At 50.6% G+C, this 26425-nt stretch overlaps 1 protein-coding gene across 2 annotated transcripts; it reads right to left on the reverse strand.

The window, feature by feature from the left end:
* Positions 1-1182: 1182 nt before the first annotated feature.
* On the reverse strand, positions 1183-26425 carry Hnf1a (HNF1 homeobox A). Of its 2 annotated transcripts, none has more exons than XM_045131975.1 (10): positions 25977-26425; positions 15638-15837; positions 10734-10920; positions 10102-10331; positions 8171-8322; positions 7872-8073; positions 6395-6586; positions 4492-4610; positions 4252-4396; positions 1183-2500 (listed from the first exon to the last, which is right to left on the reverse strand). In XM_045131975.1, exons 1-10 carry the CDS (start codon positions 26300-26302, stop codon positions 2373-2375), a joined length of 1881 nt encoding a protein of 626 aa, XP_044987910.1. In that variant the 5' UTR covers positions 26303-26425; the 3' UTR covers positions 1183-2372. The 2 variants fall into 2 exon arrangements, with proteins under 2 accessions (XP_044987910.1, XP_044987909.1); XM_045131974.1 differs by having other exon boundaries at positions 10090-10331.

Below are 26425 nucleotides of genomic sequence, written 5' to 3' on the forward strand. Positions count from 1 at the left end.
GCTATGTGGGCTTACCATGTACAAGGCCCCAAGTTCTATCCAAGCACCAAAAGAAAAGGAATGAAGGGAGAGAGAGCTCTGCCAGTCTGGATTTGATTGCCCAGTACCCTCGTAAAGCCAGGTGCACAGAGTGGCTGGAGTTTGTTTGCAGTGGTGGGAGACCCATAGTCATTCATTCTCTCCCTCTCTATCTCTCTCTTGCCAATAAAAAAAAATTTTTAAAGAAAACAAAAGGAAAATTACCAAATGAAGCAAAGTTTAGACTTGGTTAGGTGTTCCCCCTCAGCTCGCGCCTCCCCCCCCATCAATGCTGAATCTTGTTTTTGTTGTTATCTGTTGTTTTCAAAGAGGGGCTATCTATCAAGCTGACCTCAAACTTGCCATCTTCTTGCCTCCTTTCTAGAATTACAGGCATGCACCATCCATGTTGTTTTGGTATGTGTGTGGAAGGGGGCAGTTCAAATTTTTTTGTGGTGCTGAGGATCAAACAATGGCTTCTTGCATGCTAGGTAACCACTGAGCTACACACGTTCTCAATGCTGAATGTTAAAGGGAACATTTGATTGGTTTTTGGTTTTTCGAGGTAGGGTCTCTAGCCCAAGGCTGACCTGGAATTCAGTATTGTAGTCTCAGTCTGGCCTTGAACTCAGTAATCCTCTTACCTCTGCCTCCCAAATGCTGGGATTAAAGGTTTGAGCCACCACACCTGACTTAAGGGGCCATTTTCAATTAGCACCTCCACGTGTAGGATCTTCCTGCCTATGTCCCCAAGACTGCCTACTGCTTCAACCAGGCCTCAAGACCTCAGGAAGCATTCCTGCACTTGACCTAGTAAATGCTGAAGATTAAGGTGGAATCTGGGTGGTGTCACCTGCCTCAGTTCCAAGAAAACAAGAGAAACAGGCTGTGTGGGCATGTGTCACTGGAGCCTGTCCTCTCCCGAGGTCCCTGCTCTGCCTGCCCCAACCCCATCCGGATCACTCAGGGAAGCAAGAAGCCTTCATGAAGCCAGGCATGGTGGCACACGCCTTTAATCCCAGCACTTGGGAAGCAGAGGCAGGAGGATCGCCGTGAGTTCGAAGCCACCCTGAGACAAAGTCCAGGTTAGCCTGAGCTACAGTGAGATCCTACCTCAAAAAAAAAAAAAAAAAGAAAAAAGAAAAGAAAAAGAAACTTTTGTGCATTTCCCACTGACTTTACTAAACGTTAAATAAACATACAGGCCTGCCTGTAGCTGGCGCCAAGCTGTAATGGATACTCGTTCTCCAGGGCCCCTTCCTCAGTCCTGACAGAGACTACCACTGAGGGCCAGGTGCTGGGCAGAGGCCCCGGGAGTTGAGGCCACACGCGCCCTGGGCTCCCCAAGCTGCTTCGCCCCACCCGGTGGTGCTCAGCCTTGGAGTTCTCAGGACAGCTTCTAGGCCTTGCAGGGGGCTCCTCTCTACTGACCTCGCCACCCTCGTCTTCCTCTGGACACCTAGTTGTGCCACTGGCTCATACTTTTATCACCTTCTGAGCTTGGCAGGTTTTCCCCCATCCTCGTCCCCAGACAAGGGAAGGGTCTTCAAGTTCCTGAAGCCAGGGGAGTTGCTGCCCCAGACTCGGGTTGGGCACAGGTCACATGCCCTCAGGAGCAAGGATGGCTTCTTAGTAAGACCCTGAAGTGGGCTTTCTAAGTAGAAGCAAGATACCAGGCTGGCATCAGAAGGCATGATGGTGAGGGGAGCAAGTGTCCCTACAAATGACACTGTGGGGCCAAGGAGAGGGTGGCTCAGAAGAGCTAGGCTGGGAGGGCCCTGAATGTCTTTCCCTCAGCTCAAGATCCCCCAGGTCTTGGGCGCCTCAGCCCCAGGCCTTGGCCCAGAGCATCAATGTGATGAAATGATGGTGTGTGTGGGTGGTCCACAGATGGGTATGTGGGCCACAGAGAGAAGCTGAGGCAAGGCGGAGTGGCCTGGGGATGCGCAGGTGACAGAAGGTACTCATGTTGACTTAGGGCCTCACAGCTTACAGCATGTCACCAGATCCTTCGGAGCCTGCAGGCCCAGGCTAGGGGATGCAGAGCCACAGGCTACTCCCTTCTAAGTAACAAGTTGTCTGGCCCAAGCAGCAGATTTGGTCCTTCTAGAATCCAGCCCATAACAGGCTCTGCTTCTCAGCTCTTCACAGTCCCCTTTTATGTGACCAACATAGCCCTGCCCAGGCTGGGGTGCCTCAGCACCGTCCCTTTCTCATACTGGCAAGGCAGCAGTCAGAGCCAAGACAGAATTTTCTGGAAAAGGCAGTGCTGCCTGTGGTAGGAGAGGCATGGCTGTGGCCCTCACCCACTAGGCAGCCTTCAGGCCCCAGCCCCTGAGACGCAGCTGCCATGGCTACTGCGAAGAGGAAGCCATCTGCGTGGAGATGAACGTCTCGATGACACCGTGGTTGGACGGCAGCAGGTGGCTGTGGCCGTTGGTGGAGTCGGAGCTCTGGTACAACACCAGGCTGCTGGAGGACACTGCAGAGACAAGTGAGTTTGCAGGCTGTGGGCCAAGCGCCCTCTGACCCCACCGCACCTGCCCATCCCTAGCAGTGCTTGAAACGGGGCGCAGGGCCTCGCCTGAATCACAGAAGATTCCAGAAAGCCCAGAGTCGGCCCTCTAACCTTAGGTCTTAACAAGGGGAGCCTCCCAGCCCGGCTCGAGGGCCATGGGATGGGTGGGGGGAGGGGCTGCCTCAGAACATTTTAGCAGAGACTCCAGAGGAGCCGTGATGACAGCACATCAGATCCACCTCACGAGTCACAGTGCCCTGGGTGTTGGGCGAAGTTTTGTTCACTTGTCACGTTTTTTTGTTTTTGTTTGTTTCTCAAGAGGTACCATCTCACTCTGAGCCCTGGCTGACCTGGAATTCACTGTGTAGTCTGAGGCCGGCCTCGAACTCAGTGATCCTTTTACCTGAACACTGAAATTAAAGGCATGCGCCACCACACCCCCTTTGGCTTAACGCTAGGTAAATGTTTTCCCACTGAGCAAGACCCCCAGCCTTGGGGAGATATTTTATAGATGTGCCTAACACCAACAGTGAATCCGCTGTAAGTGAAAGGAGTTACACCTGGCAGTGTGGAAGGGCCACGCCTAATCAGCCAAAGGCCTTACGAAGGAGCAAAACCTGACATTTCCTAGAGAAGGAATTCCTCCGGCTCTGCCACGCTGCTGGGTGTGCCCACCCACACAGCGGCATAAATCAGTTCCAACAGGAAAATTTCCCTGTGTACGGCACATATCCGTGTCTTGGGAGATTCCAGACTGATGGATATGGTAAAGAGCACTGACCAGCCTGGGCTCAAGTCCTGCCTCTGCCGGCTGGTAGCGATGGGGGGGGGGATGCGTCAGCTTCCTCGCTTCCTTACGTGTGCACTTGGTAAGGTGAGGCCCATCATGGCCACACCTCACGGGATGAAGTGTGGGGTTGGAACAGGAGCACTCATAACTGTCACCACAGCCTCCAGGACTGGATGGGGGAGCCTAAGGATTCCAGGAAGGAGTAGCTTGGCTGAAGTTACAGACCACCCCAGACCTCAGAGCTTGGCAACCTCACTCCAGAGAGTTGGCTCTCAACCACATCGTCACAGGTCGTCAACTGGAGTCCTCCAGGATCTCCAGGGCATGGATGTGAGGGAGCCAGAGGGCTGTAGAGTACACACGTCACTGTGATGTGATAACGTGGAACCTGCCAACTGCCCAAAAGAAGCCAGAAAGCGCCAGGTTTCTTAGTGAAAGCTCAATTTTTTTTTCTTCGTTTTTTTGTGGTAGGTCTCACTCTAGCTCAGGCTGACCTGGAATTCACTATGTAGTCTCAGGGTGGCCTTGAACTCACGGTGATCCTCCTACCTCAGTCCCCCACCCACCCACCCCCAATGCTGGGATTAAAGGTGTTCACCACCACACCCAGCTCTTGAAAGCTCAGTTTTCAACGCTGGCCACGATTGAAAATTAAACCATGAGCCCAGTCAAGCCAGACATGTCCAACAGTGACTTCCGGTTCATATCACTATTATTCCCCCAGTGCCTCTCCCAGTCACTTCTCTCTCATTGAGTCAAGGAGCTGTCCCTGTGAGCGGCTCCAGACTCCTGCGGCTGCATACACCACTAGGCATGCCATGGGCCTCTGAGCCGGTTCAGCAGGCATCTGCCATCCATCCCTGCATACTCCACCCCACACCCTACTGAGGGACAGCAAAGAAATGGCAGTACACAGGTCGCTCACCAGTGGGGCTGGTGCTGAGCCGGTGGGCAGGCGGCAGGTGCTGGATGCCAGCCGGGTCCTGGCTGGGTATGTGGATGGTGGCAGCTGGAGACGAAGGTGCGTGAAGGCCGGACTCACTGGAGGCTTCGGTGTCCGAGGCGAAAACCTGAGAGACCAGAGGAGCCTCCTGAGCCCCCCTGGGGACATGGTGTTGGGCACAGAGGCTGTGGAGGGAGCTGGCTATAGGATTCGGGGCCTTACCTGCTTGGTGGGTGTGAGGCTGGCGAGGGCACTCAGGTTGGTGTCAGTGATCAGCATCGTCTGCGGAAGCAGGCTCGTGTGCGTGTACTGGGCCACCTCGGGTTTGTGGCTGTAGAGGGCTAGAGAGGAGGACGCGGACATGGCACCCGGGACTCCTGGAACATCTCCAGACTGGATGCTCTGGGACGTGTGGGCATGTGGCCTGCTGGATGGCCTGATGGGACAGTGCTGGGGGTCCCTATGGGAGAGCTGGATCTCCCTCCCCCAGTACAGGGACCTGCTCAGGTGGGGTTGCTGGGGAGAAGCCCGAGGAAGGCCAGAAAGCAGCTCCAGCGCCTTTTGCCACTTGAAACCACAGGTATCACAGCAAATGCAGGACAGTGGTGCGGTGCTGACTGTACTGAGCACAAGTGCCTGTGTACTAAGCACAGGCGACGTGCTAGCCATGGGGACTACTCCACTCAGCGCAGCCTCTGTCGTGCTAAGTGCAGCTGCTGTGGTACTCAGCCTAGGCTCCACTGGACCAAGTGCAGGTACCGCTGTGCTAAGCCACTGTACTAACTGCAGACCCTTGGTACTGAGTGCGGCTGCTGCTATCCTATGCGCAATACCAAACACAGGCATCTTTGCAGTAAAATCAGGCGCACAGATCTGAACAAGAAAGACAGCTGGCCCCCCAGGCAGGTGAGCAGGGCAAAAGGCAGGCAATCTCCAGGTCACTTCCCAGACATGGCTTCTCGTGCAGCCTCCCCAAGTGACAGACACTCACCAAACACATGAGCACAACAGACTCTCCCCAGTCACCTGACAGTACAGTGCCCACGTGCACACAGATAGGCACACTTTCAGCCTCAAACACAAACCCCTTACTCCAATCCTCAATTCCAAAAGGGATGACCCCAAAAGTTTTCCATATGGTTGGCCCCAGAGCCCATTTGATGGCAAACCCTACCCAAGGCTGTGTGAGTCTTTAACCTTCTTCATGCAGAAGTAACAGCGCTCAGATGCCAGGTGCTATGCCACACCGTGCCAGTAGCGATACGGACACAACGTGTACCCGCAAGCCACCTTTCTAAAGTCTGGAAAATCGTGAGCTCTGAAGTGTGCCTGGCCCAGGGGTTTCAGAGGACAGTCTGGCCTGTGCTCATACACTTGGACACACACAGCTGGGAACAAGGCCAGTACACACCCACCTGCACCCACGGGAGTGTCCATGTCCACTCACAGAGCTGAGCACACTCACTATGTAGTCCTTTGAGCTCACAATTTTGTTGTTTTTTTTTTCAAGGTAGGCTCTCACTCGAGCCCAGGCTGACCTGGAATTCACTATGTCGTCTCAGGGTGGCCTCGAACTCATGACGATCCTCCTACCTCTGCCTCCTGAGTGCTGGGATCAAGGGCTGTACTTGTGCTTTTACGATGCAGTCCTTTGAGTGTAAAGTGTTTGTGATTACGCCTCATACTCAATCCCCAGTTAGTGGCAGTTTGGGAGGTGGAGCCTTGCTAGAGGAGGTGTGTTGCTTGGGGTGGGCCTTGGAGCCTTATAGCCCAAGGCCCTCTTGCCAGAACTGGTTCGCTCTTGCTGCTACTTCCCGGCTTCTGTGGCAAGCTGTGATGTCAGATGCCACTCCTCCCCCATACCCTGATGAAGCTTCCCTTCGAGACTGTAAGGCAAAATAAACCCTTCCATGCGGTGCCTGTGGTCAGGTGGGTGTCTTGTCCCAGCAACAAGAAGATAAGTGCAACATAGGATTACGTATGTTCACATGGAAACAGTAACAGAAGCACTCACGCCTGTATCAGGCATGTACACCATGACACCTGCCGCCTGCCCCCCTGCCCTGTGCTCATCCACAGCCAAGCTCTCACCCACCTCCTCGAGCCCAGGACAAGAGGTGCTCACCGTGGGGGCTCTGTAGCTGGGCCATGGTGGCCATGAAGGGGCTTTGGGCCACGTGGCTCTGCACAGGAGGCATGAGAGGCTGCTGGTAGGAAGGGTGCAGCGGCTGGGAGAACTGGACAGGCTGTAGGGTGGTCAGGCTGCTGCCCATGCTGTTGATGACCGGCACGCTCTGCGCCTGGGTGGAGGCCAGGCCTGGCGCGGGGATGGGCAAGAGTCAGCCAGGCCTCCCGCCCACCACCCCACCACTGCCTCCCCATATCCAGCACCATCCCTAGTTCCCAGAGCCCATGGGTTGGAAAAAGAGGTAGAGGAGGAGTTAAATACTAGCTCTGGGCTAGGGACATGGCTTAATGGTTAAGGCACTTGCCTGCAAAGCCTAAAGACCCAGGTTCGATTCTCCAGTACCCATGTAAAGCCAGATGCCCAATGTGGCACTTGGATCTGGAGTTCGTTTGCAGTGGCTAGAGGCCCTAGTGTGCCCATTCTTCCCCTCTTGCAAATAAATAAATAAATAAATAAAATATTTTTAAAAACTATTGGTCCTGCAATAAGACTTGTCACTAATTGAACTCACTTTCCTGTGACACTTTAGCTTGTTATCTGAGCTAATAAGAAAGGCAGACCAGGGTTGTCACATGGGGTTCCTGGAGCCCTGGAACTCCACAGCACTGTAGATGTCCTGGGATTAGCTCTCTGCTCCTTTCTCCCAGCAGCTCCTTGTCTGTCTTAAATACTGAACAATATTATATATTTGCAAAATGCTTCCTGCAAATAAAGACTTTTGGACTTAAATAAAAATAGGGCTGGAGAGACTGCTCAGCGGTCAAAGGCGCTTGCCTGTTGTCCTGGCTTCGATTCCCCAACGCCCAGGTAAAGCCATTTGCACAGAGTGGTGCATGTGTCTGGAGTCTGTTTGCAGTGGCAGGAGGCCCTGGTGCACCCACACCTCTCTCTCTCTCTCTCTCTCTCTCTCTCTCTCTCTCTCTCTCTCTCTCCCTACCTCTATTTCTCTGTCTCTCTCAAATAATTTTTTAAAAATAAATAAAAGTAGCCAGGTGTGGTGGTGCATGCATTTCATCCCAGCACTCAGGAGACAGAAGTAGGAGGATCGCCGTGAGTTTGAGGCCACCCTGAGACTACATAGTGAATTCCAGGTCAGCCTGAGCTACAGTGAGATCCTACCTAGAAAAAACAAAAATAAATAAATAAATGTAGAAATATCACAGCACTGCCCTATTTTCCCTCAAACTTCTCACCTAAGTACTACATGTAATTTATGTAGTGTGCTTAATGCCTGTCTCCCCACTTGAGTCTGTTTCACTCATACCAAAGGGCCTAGGCCACAGCAGGCATTCAAAAAAGGGGTGTCGTGTGAGTGAGTGAATGAATGAATGAGACCCAGTAGCTATTTTTAGTTCTAGATTCTGTGGGAGTCCCAAGAGCCACTCAAATGTCCCACTCACTCCCACCGGCTTACCAATGACCAGGGTGGAGGCGCCTGTGTTGGTGAACGTGGGGCCCAGAGAGGCAGGCTCGCCAGGCCCGATGGTCATGACCCCAGGCAGAGAGGCCATGATGAGGTTCTGGGGTTGCTGGTTGAGGCCTGGGGAGGTCTGCTCCAGGCTGTGCAGCGCTGTCAGGGTGCTGACTGGGGGGAGGGGACCGCCAGTGGCTGAGACCTGAGAAGGCAAACCAAACTGAGTCAGGGTGTCCCCACACTACCTCCGTGGGGACCAGCGACGGAAAATAGGGCTAGAAGCGGTGTCCCTCACTCACCAGCTTGGCTTCCGTGCTCAGCAGACTGTGGCTGGGCTCCAGCCCTGTGGGAGACACTTGATGCAAGGGAGCAGACACTGTCACTAAGGGACCGCCGCTGCTTGAGGGTACCTCAGCTGCCTCACTGGTTGCAGGCTGTCCATAGCGCACACCTAGAGTGAGGGAGCAATGTCCTTAGCACCCCACTTTCCTGTCCTCAGCTGCCTCACAGGCCTCATCACATCAGACTGCGCTGGTTCGCTCAGGCCAGTTCAAGCACGAGCTGCTTCCGGCGCCTTGGATGCAAAGGCAGCGTGTACCAGCGCCATGTGCCCCGCGGTGTGCAGTTACCCCTGGTGCGCAGGAGGTGCCCAAAGACGATAGAACTGAGCCGAATCAGGGCTCATGGAATTAAATGGAAGCGAACTGAGTTGAACGGAATTCGATGAATTAAATTAGATCGAGTTGAACTGAGCCTGAAATGAGTTGAGCTAGATTGAGCTTGAGTTAAGCTGAACAAAATCAAATTGGACTGGCTTAAATTGAATTGAGCTTTTACAGTCAGCCCTCTGTATCCACAGACAACACATGCTCAAATTCAACTGGGGATCAAAAAGACTTGAAAAAAATATTCGTCAGTACTGAAGCCATACACACTTCCCACTTGTCACCGATCCCTAAACAATACAGCGTAACTATGTACATAGTAATTACATTATGTTGAACATCATAAGTTATCTAGAGAGACAGGTAGGAAAGTGTGCCTTATGTTATATGAACATCTGTGGATTTTGATATCTGTGGGAGGTCTTGGAACCAGTTCCCTGCAGATACCCCAAATTAACTGTCTCGAGTTAGCGTGTAGTTAAACTGAACTGAGACTGGCTGGATTCAACAATGATTTGAATACAACTGAATAGAGGAAAGCTGAAATGCTTGAATTCACAGACCTGAAATGAATGTGGTTCACTGAGGTAGCCTAACTCTGCTTGCGTTGAAGAGAAGTTGAAATACAACGAATGGCGTGGAGTGGATGGAGTTGAGTGAGTGGATGGGACACTGTGAAGCAGTGGGAAGTGGGTGGAGTGGGGCGTGGCAGTGTGAAGTGGGCCGAGAAGGGTGAGTGGAGTGGTATGGAGCTGGAAGGATGGAAGGAGGTGTGAATGGAACACAATGGGATTAGTACAGAGTGGAAGACAGTAGGTGGGGTGGAGCGGCATGAAACAGGTGGTTTAGAGTACAGGAGATGGAGCGGCTGGAAAGATGGCTCACTGGATAAAGACACTTGCTTGCAACAAGCCTGGTGGTCCGGGTTCGATTCCCCAGTACCCAAGCAAAGGCCAGATGCACAAGCAGTACATGCATCCGGAGTTTGTTTGCAGGAGGAAGAGGTTTAGGGTGCCCAGTATAAGTAGATAAACGACAAAATGTAGAGTGCCGCAGATGGGGTAGTGTAGGGCGGAGCGGACGGAGTGGCGAAAGGTGAAGTAGAGGGACGGGGGCACAGTGGATTGGGTAGAGTGGCCAAAGGCGGTGTGTGTAAAGCGTAGTGGATGGAGGGAATGAACCAGGGTGGCGTGGAGTAGTGGGAGGAGCAATGTCAAGTGCAGTGGTGTGAAGCAGAGTACAGAATGGTGCAGACTGGATGGGGCAGAATAAGACGGAAGGAGTGGACCAGTGTGCATTAAGTGAACGGGCTGGAAGGATGGAGGATAGAGGGGATGGAGTGTGGAGTGGACGGAGCAGCGGTGGAGTGCGGTGGATGGGCCGCTATAGGGTGGAGCAGAATGGCGTGGGATGGTTCGTAGTCTCTGTGATGGAGCGAAGTAGACACGGTGGTGTGGCGTGGCCACTGCCACTGAGGAAGTCCTCGCCAACCCTCCTAGTATCCCTTGTTACCGCGACACCCTGTCCCAGTTCTGCCGCCCCACAGCACTCACCGTGGACCTTACCAGGGGAGAGGGCCGACGCAGGCAGGCCAGGGGAGCTGTGGGCCGGCAGCGCAGGCCCTGGGCCCGGGCCCGGCGGCGGCCCGCTGTACGTGTCCATGGCCAGCTTGTGCCGGAAGGCTTCTTCCTTGCGCCGGTTGGCAAACCAGTTGTAGACACGCACTTCTGTGACAAGGTTGGAGCCAAGCCCCTGTGCCTGCGATGGTGACACCCCTCTCTGGATACATTCCGCCCTGCAGAGATGGCCACCCATGAGCCACCAGGCCAGGCTCAGGAGAGCCCTCACCTGGGGAAGGGAGGAGGATGCTGAGAAATGGAGTCCCACCCACGTGTTCTTCTACTGTGTGACCTTGGGCAAGTGACTTAGCCTCTCTGAAGTCAGTAATAAAGTGAGCCCAGGACTGGGAAGATCAAATGAGCGGCTACCTAAAAGGTTGCTTTGGAGAGGGGGAAATGCTAGGAGTGGAATTCAGTTAAGATATGACAGCAAGAGCCCACAGGACTGGAGAGCTTCCCAGGGGACCAAGAGTCACCTTCTCTTCCCCAGCCTTGTCTCAGCCCTGGCCAAACCTACTCTTCCCCACCCCATCCCCCCCCCCCCCCGCCCCCTCATACACACATCACCACCATTCTACCTATTGCATTCCTCCACCAAGGTCTCTCGCTCCTCCTTGCTGGGGTTCTTCTGCCTCTCATAGGCCTGAAACAGGATCTGCTGGGAGGCCGGGCCCCACTTGAAACGGTTCCTCCGCCCCTTTTTGGTTGGCAGCTCATCACCTGTGGGCTCTTCAATCAGCCCACCCTGCCCCGCGTGGGTGAATTCTGTAGGACAGAGAGCCATAAGTGGACACTGGCCACTCCCACTTTCCCATGTCAGCTAACCCTCCTCCTGGCCCTGATTCTTTCATTCCCAGGATGCCAAAAGAAGAGTTTACAGCTAAAACATAAAATTCTCTAATCCCAGGGCTGGGCACAGTGCTTGCCTAGCATGTAATAAACCCTGGGTTCCATCTCCAGTACAACTAGTAAGAGAATGTGAGCCAGGTGTGGTGGCACACGTCTTTATTCCCAGCACTCTGGAGGCTGATGAAGTAGGAGGATCATTGTGAGTTCTAGGCCAGTTTGAGGCTAACTCCAAGTCAGCCTGGGCTAGAGCAAAATGCACCCCCCAGAATAAAATAAGAGAGAAAGAGAGAGAGAAGGTGGGGGCTGGAGATAATAGCTTAGCAGTTAAGGAATTTTTGCCTGTGGAACCAGAGAACCCAGGTTCAATTCCCCAGAACCCACATAAGCCAGATGCACAAGGTGGTGCAGTCATCTGAAGTTCATTTGCAATTGCTGGAGGCCCTGGCATGCCCACATGCCATGCCTCCCCCCCCCTGCATCTTTGTCTTTCAAATAAATAAATTTTTAAAGTCTAATTTAAATAGTATTAATAATATTTTTTTTAAAGAGAGAGAAGAGCCGGGTGTGCTGGAGCACGCCTTTATTCCCAGCACTCAGGAGGCAGAGGTAGGAGGATCGCCGTGAGTTCGAGGCCACCCTGAGACTACATAATAAATTCTAGGTCAGCCTGGGCCAAAGTGAGACCCTACCTCAAAAAACCAAAAGAGAGAGAGAGAGAGACTGTTCATAATTCTGGGTTAGAAAAAGGTTTTTTTAAACAGGACTCAAAAAAAATACTAACCAGAAATGTAAAAATTAAGAACATCTGTTCATCAAAAGATAACAACTTTAGAAAGTATAAGACAAACCAGTGTACTATATTTCCTTGTGTGTGTATGTGTATATACATATATATGTTCATATATATATATATGTATATATATATATTATGCATATTATATATAATATACTATATATAATATAATATATGCTATATGAAAGAGCTTATGATCAGGATACATTTTTAAGCTCCTACAAATGTATCAGGGGAAAAAAACATGCAGCCCAAGGAGAAAAAAAAGAATACTCTCATTAGCCAGGTGTGGTGGTGCACGCCTTTAATTCCAGCACTTGGGAGGCAGAGGTAGGAGGATCGCAGTGAGTTCAAGGCCACCCTGAGACTACATAGTGAATTCCAGGTTAGCCTGAGTTACCTCAGAGAAAAAAAATGGATACTCTCATTAAAGAGATACTTGAAAAAATTATTCACTTAGGGCTGGAAAGATGGCTTAGCAGTTAAGGTGTTTGCCTGCAAAGCCAAAGGATCCAGGTTTGATTCCCCAGGACCCATGTAAGCCAGATGCATAAGGTGGTGCATGCATCTGGAGTTTGTTTGCAGTTGCTGGATACCCTGGTATGCCAATTCTCTCTTTCTGTCCCTCTCTCTCTCAAATAAATAAGTAAAAATATTTTTATTAATTTATTTTTTATTGACAACTTCCATAATTATAGACAATAACCCATGGTAATTCCCTCTCTCCCCTCACTTTCCCCTTTGCAACTCCACTCTCCATCACATCCCCTCCCCCTCTCAATCAGTCTCTCTTTTAAAAAATATTTTTTTTAATTATTCATTTATTTGCAAGGAGAGAGAGAGAGAATTGATGTGCCAGGACCTCTTGTTGCTACAAAAGAAACTGCAGAAACATGCATCACTTTATCTGACTATATGTCAGTACTAGGGAACTAAACCCAGGCTTTCAGGCTTTGCAAGCAAGTGCTTTTAAGGCCTGAGCCGTCTCCCCAGCCCAACAGGCACTTTTAATTTATTTTTTAAAATTTATTACTTATTTATTTGTTTGAGAGTGACAGACATACAGAGAGAGAAAGAGAGAGAGAGAGAGAAAGAAAGAATGGGTGCATCAGGGCCTCCAGCCACTGCAAACAAACTTCAGATACATGCACCACCTTGTGCATCTGGCTTACATGGGTCCTGGGGAATCGAGCCTCAAACCAGGGTCCTTAGGCTTCACAGGCAAGTGCTTAACTGCAAAACCACCCCTCCATCCCCCCTCCCAACAGATACTTTTTAGACAGAATCTTGCTCTCTAGCTCAGGCTGGCCACAAATTTATGATCCTCCTGCCTTAGCCTCCCAGGTGCTGAGATTACAAGCATGTGCTCCCATAAACCATTCAAATGGGCATTTCTTAACAATGTTCTCCAAGTGTCCCATAACTATATGAAAAGATCAGCCAACATAAAGGGTTACTAAGAATGAAAGGAGGTACAATGAAAGTTAAAACCACAATATAATACCACCATGCAACTATCACAGTTAAGAGGAAGATCGAGGGTTGGAATTAAAGGCACTTGCCTGCAAAGCTTATGGACTCAGGTTCAATTACCCAGGACCCACAAAAACCAGATGTGCAAGGTGATACGTGCATCTGGAGGTCCTGTGCAGTGGCTGAAGACCCTGGCGCACGCATTCTCTCTCTCTCTCTCAAATAAATAAATAAATAAAAATTTTAAAAAACTTTAAATTTTTTTGTGCTTATTCTTATTTATTTATTTGAGAGTGGCAGACAGAGAAAGAGGCAGATAGAGAATGGGTGTACCAGGGCCTCCAGCCACTGCAAACAAACTCCAGATGCATGTGCCACCTTGTGCATCTGGCTTATGTGGGTCCTGGGGAATCAAGCCTCGAACCAGGGTCCTTAGGCTTCACAGGAAAGCTCTTAACCACTAAGCCATCTCTTCAGCCCTAAAAAAACAAATTTTAAAGGAGGATCAACATTAACAGATTTTGGCAAAGATTACAGAAGCACCTGATGGAGAGGAAACCTGCTGGCTAGAGTGCAAAGTGGTTATTTAGCAGTATCTACCAAAGCCAATCTTAGGTCCACTCTGTGGCTTAGCAATTCCTCAGCCAGTGGAACTGTATATGCATGGCAAAACTATATACTGAAATGTTTCCAGCAGCACTGCTCACAATATCAAGAAATAAGACTGCAGGGACAAAACAACTGACCAGAAGCAGCTTTTGAAAGGAGAGAATTTTTATTTGTTTGTTTTTAGTACTTTTTTTTATTTATTTGCAAGTAGAGAGAAGAGAGACAGACACAGAGAATAGGCATGCCAGGACCTCTCCAGCCACTGCCGATGAACTCCAGATGCACCACTTTGTGCATCTGGCTTTATGTGGGTACTGGGGAATTGAACCCAGGTCGTTAGGCTTTACAGGCAAGCACCTTAACAGCTGAGCCATCTCTGCAGCCCAGATTTTGGTTGATTTTTAAGCTTTGAGGGAAAGCTCCGTTGTGGCGGGAAGAGCATGACAGAAGCAAACAGCCAGGCAGTCATCACATCCCCACAGCAGCAGGCAGGAAGCTGTCTGTGTATGGGGCTTGAATCTGGGGTATATCTCCCAAAACCTGCCCTCAGACCTCCTCCAGCAACACCTCCACCTCCCCAAAGACCTACAACTTTCCCATATTGCCATCTACTGAGGTGGCACATGGGCCTCTGGGGAGCATTCATTCGAAGTACTATACCACCAGAGAGAAAAGAATAATATATTATATCCACACAGTGGGGCAGTCACACACAGCAAGGAACATTGCCAGTCTATGAAGACAAGCAGCCACGTGAGTGACTCTCACAAACTTAATATGGAATCAAAGAAACCACTGGGTCTAGATATCCGTGACCTCACAGCGGCTGATGCTACCTATATAGGAACTGAGGAACAGGAGGGGAAAAGTAACAATCCGAGTTCAATTCACCAGTACCCATGGAAAGCCAGATACACAAAGTGGTGCATGCGTCCGGAATTCATTTGCAGTGACTATGTCTCTATGTCTCTGCTTGCAAATAAATAAAAAAAATTTAATTTATATTATTAAAATGAGTCAGGGACTGAAGAGATGGCTTAGCAATTAAGGTGCTTGCTTACAGAGCCTAAGGATCCAGGTTTGAGTCCCCAGTACCCTCATAAGCCAGATGCACAAAGTGTCACGTGTACCTGGAGTTTGTTTGTAGTGGCTAGAGACCCCAGTGTGTCCATTATCTGCCTCTCTTCTCTCTGTTTCTCCCTCTGCTTGCAAATAAACTAAAAAATAATAATAATTTTCAGAGTTCTATTTAAAGATTTTATTTATTTATTTGATTTTGAGAGAAAGAGAAGCAGCTAGACATAGAGAGAGAATGGACATTCCAGGGCCTCTAGCCACTAAAAACAAACTCCAGATGTATGTGCCATCTTGTGCATCTGGCTTATATGAGTACTGGGGAATCTAACCTGGTTCCTTAAGCTTTGCAGGCGAGCATCTTAACTACAAAGCCATCTCTCCAGCCCAATAAAAAAATATTTTTTCAAATGCCCACCTCATTATTTCATAGTGATCTTTTCTCCTGCTTCCCATTGACCAGTGTGAGTTCGTGGAAAGAGGGAGCCCATGCAGCCATCTGTGGACACCCAAGCCCAGCCCTGCTCCCCTCCCCTAGTGCAGTAAATAGGGGTGCGCTCCCACTGGTTTCTCCTCAGTCTAGTGTCTGTGTGACGGAGGGTGGTGAAGCTCTCAGCACCCACTGTGAGCTGAGAAGAGCCCTGGGCCCTGCCCGGGAGGACACGGGCTGGGGTCATTACTTACGCTGAGCCACCTCTCGTTGCTTGCGGACATACCAGGTGTACAGGGCGGCTCGCTTCTGTGTCTTCATGGGGGTGCCCTTGTTGAGGTGCTGGGACAAGTGGGACTGGTTGAGGCCGGTGGTGTCGACCACCTCCCGCTGAGGGATGTTGTGCTGCTGCAGGTAGGACTTGACCATCTTTGCCACACGCCATGGGTCCTCCCTGGAAGGGGGCAAGGACAAGGCCTGGTCAGCAGAGCCCTGCCGGCTGCAGGGGGTGCGGGGATCCTGGGCATGAGAGCCCTCCCTGCTCAGTGAGATCAGCTGTGGTTGAAGGCAGTCCAGGGATCTGATCCCACAATCCCACGGGCACGTGAACACATGTAGACGTAAACAGACTCCCCCTGGAAGCTGTGCAAACCGGGTAGGGAGGTTCCTCAATCTGGTCCCTTCTTCAAAGATCACCTCCTATACCTAGCTGGCAAGGTTAAGTGAGTTGTAAACACATCTTGAGGGCGGGCGAACTGTCTTGTTTTCAACACACAAAATAAGCCTAACATAGAGTATTCCGTGGACGAATACTTGGATGGATGGATGAATAGATGGATGGCAGGCACATGAATAAACAAACCAGTGGGTGCGTAGATGAATAAATTTATCATTGGATAGATGGATGAGTGGATAGATGGATAAGTGGATGGATGGATGGGTGTGTGGATAGATAAACAAACAGATGGATAAATGAGTAGTAGATACCCATTAGATAAAGAAAACCACAGAGCTGAAGAGATGGCTTAGTAGTTAAGGCACTTGCCTACAAAGCCAAAGGACCCAGGTTTGATTCCCTAGGACCCAGATAAGCCAGATGCACAAGGTGACACATGCTTCTGGAGTTATTTGCAGCAGCTGGAGCCCTTAGTGTGTCCATTCTTTCTCTCAAATAAAAATAAATAATTTTTAAAAGAAGAAAGAAAGGAAGGAAGGGAGGGAGGGAGGAAAACAGAGAAATGTAGAGTCTCCCAATTTACCACCAGGGCCACTGAGGCTGGGAGAGCTTGTGTACCTTACATCTCTTGCCCAAGGTCACAGGGCTGTCCCAGCAGAGTCCAACGCCACCCAAAGGATCAGTTCTAAGTCAGTCTATCAGTCAAAAATCAGAGTCAAGTTGGGCATGGTGCCCCATGCCTTTAATCCCAGGAGGCTGAGGTAAGAGGACTGCTTTGAGTTTGAGGCCAGTCTGAGACTACATAGAGAATTCTAGGCCAGTCTGGGCTAGAGCAAGACCCTACCTCGAAAAAACAAAACAACAGCAACAACAAAAAAAGTCAAAGTCAAAATATCCAATAGGTTGGGGTAAGCCTTTAATAGAAGCTGGCACAAGTGTTCCATTTCCCATGAGGGGTTATAAGCTGATGTCCAGAGGCCTTTTCATAGCAAGATTGTGTGTGTGTGTGTGTTCTGTGGTCTGAGTGTTGAAGCAGACAGAACTGAAACCCTAAAGTGTGTAATTCGGAAGCCGGTGCCCCTCACCTCCCCGTTGGCTCAACAATCAGCTTCTAAGATCTGAGCCTTGCAACATTTGCACATGTGACAGTTGGCACCTTGAGAAGGCAACAGCTTGCTCTGTTGTGTGCCATGGTAAAACATATGGGAAACCACGAAAAAGGTGCGTCATTCTTTCTCTGCAGCCGTCCGAGCCCATGGCGGAGCTCCGTTGGCGCGGCTTGGCTGGTGTATCTGCAGTGCTACCGTGTGTGCAAAACTGAAAGTAAAGAAAACGAAGCCGGGCGTGGTGGCGCATGCGGATGATCCCAGCACTCAGGACGCTGAGGCTGGAGGATTGTAAATTCAAGGTCAGCCTGAATTACAGGAGACTCTTATGTCAAAAAAAAAATTTTTTTTTTGAGGTAGGGTCTCGCTCTAGCCCAGGCTGGCGTGGAATTCACTATGGAGTCTCAGGGTGGCCTTGAACTCACGGCGATCCTCCTACCTCTGCCTCCCAAGTGCTGGGAATAAAGGTGTGTGCCACCACATCCAGCCATAAATAATTTTTTAAAATTATTTTTACAATGTTTTTTGTTTATTTTTATTTATTTATTTGAGAGACACAGACAGAGAGAAACAGAGGCAGATAGAGAGAGAAAGAACGGGTGTGCCAGGGCCTCTAGCCACTGCAAACGTACGCCAGATGCATGCGCCACCTTGTACATCTGGCTTTTGTGGGTCCTGGGGATTCGAGCCTTGAAAAGGGGTCCTTAGGTTTCACAGGCAAGTGCTTAACCACTAAGTCATCTCTCCAGCCCAAATAAAATATTAAAAAAAAAAAAAAACAACTTCTTTTAGCCGGGCAAAGAGAAAGAGAGGGAGAGAAAGAGCCAGATAGAGAGAGAATGGATGTTCCAGGGCTTCTAGTAGCTGCAAATGAACTCCAGATGTCTGAACCACTTAGTGCATCTGGCTTTACATTGGTTCTGGGGAATTGAACCCAGGTTAAATAGGCTTTGCAGGCAAGCACCTTAATTGCTTATCCATCTCTCCAGCCCTCAAAAAATATTTTAATTGGGCTGGAGAGATGGCTTAGCGGTTAAGCGCTTGCCTGTGAAGCCTAAGGACCCCGGTTCGAGGCTCGGTTCCCCAGGACCCACATTAGCCAGATGCACAAGGGGGCGCACGCTGGAAGCCCTGGCATGCCCATTCTCTCTTTCTTCCTCTACCTGTCTTTCTCTCTGTGTCTGTCGCTCTCAAATAAATAAATAAATAATTTTAAAAAATATTTTAATTATATGTGTATCTGTCTGAATCAATTATGTATATCATATATATACATATATATTATGTATATAATGTTATATTATAATGCATACAGTCACCCCTCAGTATTCTTGGAGTATCCCTTTCTGGACTCTAGTAGGTCAATAAGAAAATCTACAAATGCTCAATCCTTTATATAAAATAGTGTTTTTCAGGCATTGTGCTACATGACTTTAGCCCCAGAACTCAGGAAGCAGAGGTAAGAGGATCTCGATGAGTTTGAGGCCAGCCTGGGCTACAGTGAGACCCTGCCTCAAAAAAAGTATAGCAAGCTGGGCGTGGTGGCACACGCCTTTAATCCCAGCACTTGGGAGGCAGACACAGGAGGATCGCCATGTGTTCGGGGCCACCTTAAGACTATGCAGTGAATTCCAGCTCAGCCTGGGCTACAGTGAGACCTTACCTCAAAAAAACTTAAAAAAAAAAAAAAAGTACAGTGTTCAGGCTAGGCATGGTGCATGCTTCTCTTGCACTGATGCAAGGGGTGGGGACAGGAGGCTCAGGAGTTCAAGGCCAGCCTAAGATACATAGCACAACGGTCAGCAGAGGCTGGGGGATGGCTCGGCAGTTAAAGACACTTGCTTGTGAACCTTGCCAGCCTGGGTTCAATTCCTCAGTCATCCAGGTAAAGCTAGGCCCCTCCCTCAAAAACTATGGTACATGGTACATACATCTGGCCTTTTTTTTTTTTTTTTCAGCTTCAAAAGACCTGGCACACCCATACAATGCAAATAAATAAATAAAATTTAACAAATAATGTGGGAGCTGGGGAGATCGCTAAGTGGTTAAAGGCACTTGTTTGCAAAGCCTGCTGGCCTGGATTCAGTTCCCTAGCACCCACATAAAGCCAGATATACAAAGTGGTGCATGCACCTGGAGTTTATTTGCAGCAGTAAGAGGTCATGGTATGTGCTCTCGCTCTTGCTGTCTCTCTCTCCTTGCAAATAAATACATACTGAATTGTAAACTAAAATATCTACTATGCACTATGAAGCCAGCCCCCACTGTCTTCCCTCCAAGCCCTTCTCTCCTTCCTCCAAAACCAGATGGCACCCTTGAAAATGCCCTTCTTCGATGGGAGGGCACCCACTGTTGTCAACTTTGACCCTCTGACTTCCTCGTTTTTATTTTTTTGTTTCCAGAGGTAAGGTCTCGCTGTAGCTCAGGCTGACCTGGAATTCACTCTGTAGTCTCAGGGTGGCCTCGAATTCATGGCAATCCTCCTACCTCTGCCTCCCGAGAGCTGCGATTAAAGGCGTGCGCCACCACACCAGGGTGACTTCCCCGTTTTTAATCAGTGATTACCAGACAGGCCATGAGGAAAACTGCAGAATCAGTTAGTAAATACAGCCAAGTTCCAGTTTTATAAAACTGATCACGGTGAGAATGAACGGGTGCCCTTGAGGAGTCCCTGAGCCACTGGGCTGTGCAGGCAGCCATGGAAACTTCACAATGACCCAGGAAGGGCGCTTTATTCTGTTGTCAAATGCTGATGCTGGCTCCACCAGGGAGAACACTCAGGCTCAGAAAGTGAAGTCACCTGGCCCAGGGGACCTAGCAAGGGCTCAGGGATATGTCATGTTGCTGGGATCTCCCGGACCTGTCCTGGCTCCTCTCTCGTTCTCTCTCTCTCTGTATGTTCAGGGTTTCTCAGGGCCTCAAGCCCTCCTCTATTCCCTTCCCTGGGTGCCATTCAGGGCTTGAAGGGTAAGGTGTACAAAGTCCAGCATGCGCTTGGCAAACATGTTTATCCAGTGGCCGCCCTCCTCCGCCAAGGGCAGTCCTTGCCCTCTCCCGCCACTCTCTCTGCCTTTTTAGAGAATGGAGGAGTTGCCTCTCTCTCTAACTGAAAATCATCTTCCAAGTTCTTTCTGACATTCTCTCTTTCTCCCCCTCTCCCTCCTCTTCTCCATCTCTACCTATATCTACTTCTCCCACACCAGGTCAAATAAAATTTGGGGGAAAAACAAAACAAAACAAAACAAAAAAACACAGCCACTCACCACAAACATGGACATGACTCCGTAAGACAGGCATTGGCGTGGGAAGATGGGACTCAAGTGTTCAAGCTAATAGGAACTTTTCTAAAATTTTAAATAGCTCTTAATAGAGCTGAGCAACAACGACCACCAGGAAGTGATTTTGAAATGCCATTCAGAGCCACACATGGTGGTAGAGGCCTGTAATCCCAGCAGGAGGGAGGCTAAGGCAGGAGGATTGAGAGTTTGAGGCCAGTCTGTGCTACCCAGAGATGCGCTGTCTAAATAAATATAACGAAAATGCCAGTCAGAAGACAAAGCTATCCGCAGCCACGTCCCCCTCCCTCACACGCCTGATCTCTGATCTCAAAACCTAAGCAGGGCCCGGCCTGGCTAGTACTTGGATGGGAGAAGACAGAACCAAGAGGTTCTATCGTCTATCCTTCCTTTACCTAGAAGTCTCGGTGACAGTTTTCTCTAGAATTTACCAAATTAGTTTCTGTCTCTCTCTGTTTCTTTCTCTCTGTGTGTGTTTCACTTTCTCTCTCTTCCTCCCCCTTCCCCACCACCCCTCGGGACCTGCCTCTTCTCCAAGATAACTTCCCCAACTCAGAACAAAGAGTTCAAGGCTCCCAATACCTTTTGCTTTAACTCTACTAGGTTGGACTGACACCAAGTGGGTTCCAATTCCCCTTGTGGCATCCTAGCCCCATGTGATTTCCCATAATCCACACTCGCTTTTCTACTATTCCTTTGATTTTTTTTTAATTTTTTTCTTTTCAAGGTAGGGTCACATTCTAGCCCAGGCTGACCTGGAACTCACAGTGATCCTCCTACCTCTGCCTCCCAAGTGCTGGGATTAAAGGCGTGCGCCACCATACCTGGTGATACCTGCTTTTCAACACGGACTAAACCCACACCTAATTCACATTGTTATTGGGAGAATTACCGAGTTCCCCTTAGAGATGATGAATCTGAGGCCAGGCCAGGCCCACAGCCAGGGCTCAGTACGTGGAACAGAAGATATTGTTAGCTCAATCCTCATCATGATCCACATCAACGAAGTGGCCTGTGGAGCCCAAACCTCACAGAAGAACCCAGAAAGAGTGAAGGTCTGCCCACATCCTCCCCCTCTCATCTCCTCTCCATTGTGGAACCCACCACATATCCCTGGCATCGCGCCTTTGCCTCTGGTCTCCAAGGCCACGCCTCTGGAGAAGGACCTGGATTCTCAGCTTGGGGGACCTTAGCTCTGAATACGCATCCCAGCTCCGCTATCAAAGTGGCCTTGGGAAGTGGCTTTGCATCGGTGTGCCTCAGTTTCCTCACCTTTGAAGTAGGGCTAAGGATATTTCATATTTCAGGGCTGGAGAGATGGCTCAGCAGTTAAGGCACTTGCCTGTAAAACCTAAGGACCCAGGTTCAATTCCCCAGTACTCATGTAAAGCCAGATGCATTTAGTTGTGCATGCATCTGGAGTTCGTTTGCAGTGACAGGAGGCCCTGGTGTGCTCATTCTCTCTGTGTCTCTTTCTCTCTCTCTCCCTCTCAAATAAATAAATAAAAACATTTTTAAAAGATACCTCACACTCTTAGACTACAGAGTGAATTCCAGGTCAGCCTGAGCTAGAGTAAGGCCCTACCTCGAAAAACCAAAAGAAAAAAAAAAAAAGATACTTCATATTTCAGAGATCATTGGGAAGAAAAACTGAGTTCAGCACATTGCAGGTCCTTTGTGAGCTCCAAAGCACCGCGCCATCAAGCTTAGAAGGGAAGGTCAACGTGCAAAGACAGGCATGCGTTCTAGGGTGCTGGGAAGGCACAGGACAGAGGGAGTCAGAGGCCCAATCCTGACCTCACTGCCTGCAGCAGTTCATAGTCACTTCGCCTCTCTGAGCCTTAACAGGCACGTCTGTAGAACGACGTAACACCAGAACACCTAGACTGCTAGGGGTCGCTACACGGGCTGCGCATACACATAGTCCAGGAGGGTCCTGCTATTGGACCTGTGGGCTGGTGCTGTTTTTATCTTCGCTTTGCAGAGGAAACTGGCGCACGGGAGATGGCGGTCACCTGCCTGATTGGAAAGGGGCAGAGCTGGGATGGGAACCCAAGCGGGCTGATCCTTCGTGCTACCCTGCTACTATCTCCCCTAGCTCTCAGAGCCCCTCTGGGGCTTGGTGGGAGGACCAGAGAGCATCAAGGCTGGGGGCTGAGCTACGTGGGAACAGAAGAGACAAGTAAGAGCACCCAGGATAGAGCCAGGAGTCCCAGGCACTCCCATGGCGAGGATTAGCAGGTATCCTCAGGGTGCGTGTCAGTCACCATTGGATGTAGGAGGTGCAAGTGGCAGCAAGCTCGTCCTTGAAGAGTTCCCTTGTTTTTTTCTTTTGGTTTTTTGAGGTAGGGTCTCACTCTGGTCCAGGCTGACCTGGAATTCACTATGCAGTCTCAGGGTGGCCTCGAATTCACAGTGGTCCTCCTACCTCTGCCTCCCGAGTTCTGGGATTAAACGTGTGTGGCACCACACCTGGTGAGTTCCCGATTTTTAATTAATTATTTTATTTTATTTTACTTTGAGAGAGAGAGAGAGAAATGGCATGCCAGGGTTTCTACACTGCAAACGAACTCCAGGTGCACATGCTTCCTTGTTCATCTAGCTTTACATGGGTACTAGGGAATTGAACTTGGGTCCTTTGGGTTTTCAGACAAGCACCTTAACTGCTCAGCTATCTCTCCAGCCCCATGTTCCTTATGTTTTTTTAATTATTTTTTATGTGCAAGCAGAGAGAGAGAGAGAGAAGAGAGGCAGAGAGAATGGGCATGCTAAAGCTTCTAGCTGCTGCAAATGAACTACAGATGCATGCACCACTTTGTGCATCTGGCTTTACATGGGTACTGAGGAACCAAGCCCCTGGTTGTTAGGCTTTGCAGGCAAGTGCCTTAATTGCTCAGCCATCTCTCGAGCTCAAGAGTTCTGTGTTTTTAAGGCAGAACATAGACAATGAATAAAGAGACAAGAGAAACGTTGAGGGATTGGAAGCAGGAAGTGAAAATGGTCGGAGGGACGGTGACTTCCAGTGGGGCCTACCGAGGGGTGGGGCAGTTGGGGAGCTGAAGGCAGAAAAGAGCGGGAAAGGGGTTAGGAATAGTTAACAAAAGAGCGTGAACAGGTCCAGAGGTGGGAATTAGCTTGAGTGCTAACGAACCGCAAAATCGGTCTAGCAGGAATAAAGTGAAGGAGGGAGAGACAGGCCAGGGAAGTTAGTGAGGCTGAGGGGATACAGAATCTGGGCAGGGGATTTCGATTCTTTCATTTCTACGTAGGGAAACTATGTAGGAGAAGAGAAGAGACTTCCTCAAGGCCACACAATAGACCAAGTCTGGAAATCTAAGGGAAGAAGTCAGGTCCCTATAGTATTATAGGGCACCTCCCCTCTCCCCCCCCCCCATTGTAGCAGCGGGGGCGCTGGGACCCCAGACCAGCTACTGCCTATGCCCAGACAAGCACCTCCCACTGGGAATCAGCCTTTGTACCACTTATAGCTTCAACCTCCATGGCATAGGCCTTCATCAGGGGTGTCCCCAAATCCTATCTCTGGAAAGCTCCTACCTCTGCCCTAAAGCTAGAGGTCCCACTTTTGTCCTGGGGACACTCTCGGGTCCCTTTTGTTACCTAAACAATAAGTAACCCAGGTAGTTAGTCATAAACTCTGCGGGAACAAGGAGCTGGTTGATAATTTATAGCAACATCTCAAATTTAAATGGAAAGTAAATAGCACGCTGTTAGCATTAAAGAAAACCCAACTGGTGGGAGGGAAACACTCTTACCTCCTCCCTGCCCAGCTCCTCACTCTCTCCCTGACCCCTTCTCCCAGCTGCTCTGAGACCCTCTCCCCTCTCTGCTCCTCTGGCCTCTCCGGTCTTCCCTCTCTCCATCTCATCCTCCCTTCCTCTCCTCGGCTTCCAGGTCCACCAGCGAGCACTTTGACCTCTGCTCCCTGCTCAAATGCTGTGGACCAAGCCTACCCCCCCAACTCACCCCACCACCCTACCAAAAGAGTTGCTGATCAAGAGGCCCCACCCAGCCAGGTAAGAAGACCCTTGGCACCCCCAGCCCCCAGCCCTCACACCAAAGCCTCTAGTCCCATTTGGGAGACCCTAAACAAGTCAGGACCAGGCCCAGCCTGTCCAGGTGCCCCTTGCCCCAGGTCTGGCAATGTCTGGCTCTTTGCCCCTCCCCTGCAGCACAGCAGCCCTTTGCCCTCCTCTTCCTGCCAAGTCAGGGGGACTGTCAGCTCCCTTGCCCCCTGCCCAGGGGCCCCCAGAGGTTTCCAGAGCTTCTGGGAAAGCTGTGATCTACTAGCCCTCCCCCACCTCAAGCCAGGATCAGGACCTTGGACAGAAAAGTGATAACATCCCCCCCCCAACACCCCCCCCCCACAGAGCTAGGGCCTTGGGAGAATCCCTCAAGGTCCTTAGCCAGCCGCTGCCCTTCCGGTCATAGCCCTGGCCCCACTCTAAGCCTCAGTTTCCCCATGTGTGCGGCAGCATTTATTAGCAGTTTCTTCATCTCTACCTAGTGGGAACTTAAGCGCCAGAAATCCCAAGAGCAAGTAATACTGGAGCTGCTGTCAGCAAGGAAGTTAGGGCGCCTTTTGGGATGGGTGGGCCCCACGGCCCCCCAGGTGACCCTTCCCCCAGCCCGGCGTCCCCATTCTCCACACCCCACTGGGTGGGAAGGTAGAGTTGGCCCAGGCATCTTCCAGGCCACCTTCTCTGCAAGTTAATGATCACAGGCCTTATCAGAGCCTTTTGCTGTTTATAAATTTATAAAACAAAAGAGAAATAATAAAGCGTGTGGGTAATTAGTAACCAGGTCAGCTCTGCTGAGGAGAGGGGAGGCATCAAGCTCCAGACCCACCCAGTTCTTTCTCTAGGAGATGGGGAGTCAGACAACAGATTGGGGGTACAGTATGGGGAAGCCTCTAATGCTGCCAGGTGGGGGACATGTGGCCATGCAGGGAAGGAGAGCAGCTACCACCTTGAGGCTCCATCTGCCTTAGGTAAGAAAGAACCTATGCTTACCCAGAGGAACAACAGAGGCCATGAGGGCCCAGGGAAGCCCCTAAAACCTCAGCCTGGCCCCAACCTCTAGCTACGCCTCTAAGCCTCCCAGACCTACAATGGGCGCATTTACAGGGAAGCTAGTAGAGCCTGGGCTGGGGGAGGGGGGTAAATGGCTACAGTGGCTCAAGATTTCCGCCACCCTCTGGCTTTCTACACAATTCGGTTGTGGACTCATTTTTCTTTGTCCTCCACCTCAAAGTTCCTCTCACCTGTCCCCACTTCCAAAGGACTGGGATGTGGGGACTGTGCAGAGAGACAGGTCTTGGCAAGGACACCCCGAGCTTTCCTGGGCCCCTGTCCCTCCCCCCCAACCCTTCCAGACCACTAGGCTAAAGGCCACAGCTCACAAAGACTCTGGACCAGGACAATTGACCGTCCAGGAGTGAAGAGGGGGCTCCTAGGGGTTCCTCTGTGGGTTCTGGGCACAGGGAGGGGGTCCTTACTGCAGAAGGGTCTCCACCACGGCCTTCTGGTGGGCCGCTTCCTCCGGGCTGAGGTTCTCCAGCTCTTTGAGGATGGGTGGGGTGAAGTCGTCCGCATCGTCGTCCGTGTCGTCCTCGGAGCCCCGCGTCTCCCCCAGCCCGTTGGGCAGTTCGGCCAGCTCTCCCCGACTGCTGCCACACGACTCCCCCTTGTCCAGGGGACCATCTCCGGCCAGCAGGTAGGGTCCAGGCTCCCCCAAGGCCTGGATCAGCGCCTCTTTGCTCAAGCCCGACTCCAGCAGGGCCGCCACAAGCTCCATCTGCAGCTGGCTCAGCTTGGAAACCATGGCTCCGCTGCCACCGGGCCACGCGGGCCACCAGGGCCACCGACTGGCCGCCTCCCCCACCCACTGGCTCAGACGTCTACCTGCCGGCAGGCTGGCAGTCACAGACCAGGCTCCGTGAACCCA

Source organism: Jaculus jaculus, chromosome 13, assembly GCF_020740685.1.
Source record: "Jaculus jaculus isolate mJacJac1 chromosome 13, mJacJac1.mat.Y.cur, whole genome shotgun sequence".
Taxonomy (NCBI): domain Eukaryota; kingdom Metazoa; phylum Chordata; class Mammalia; order Rodentia; family Dipodidae; genus Jaculus; species Jaculus jaculus.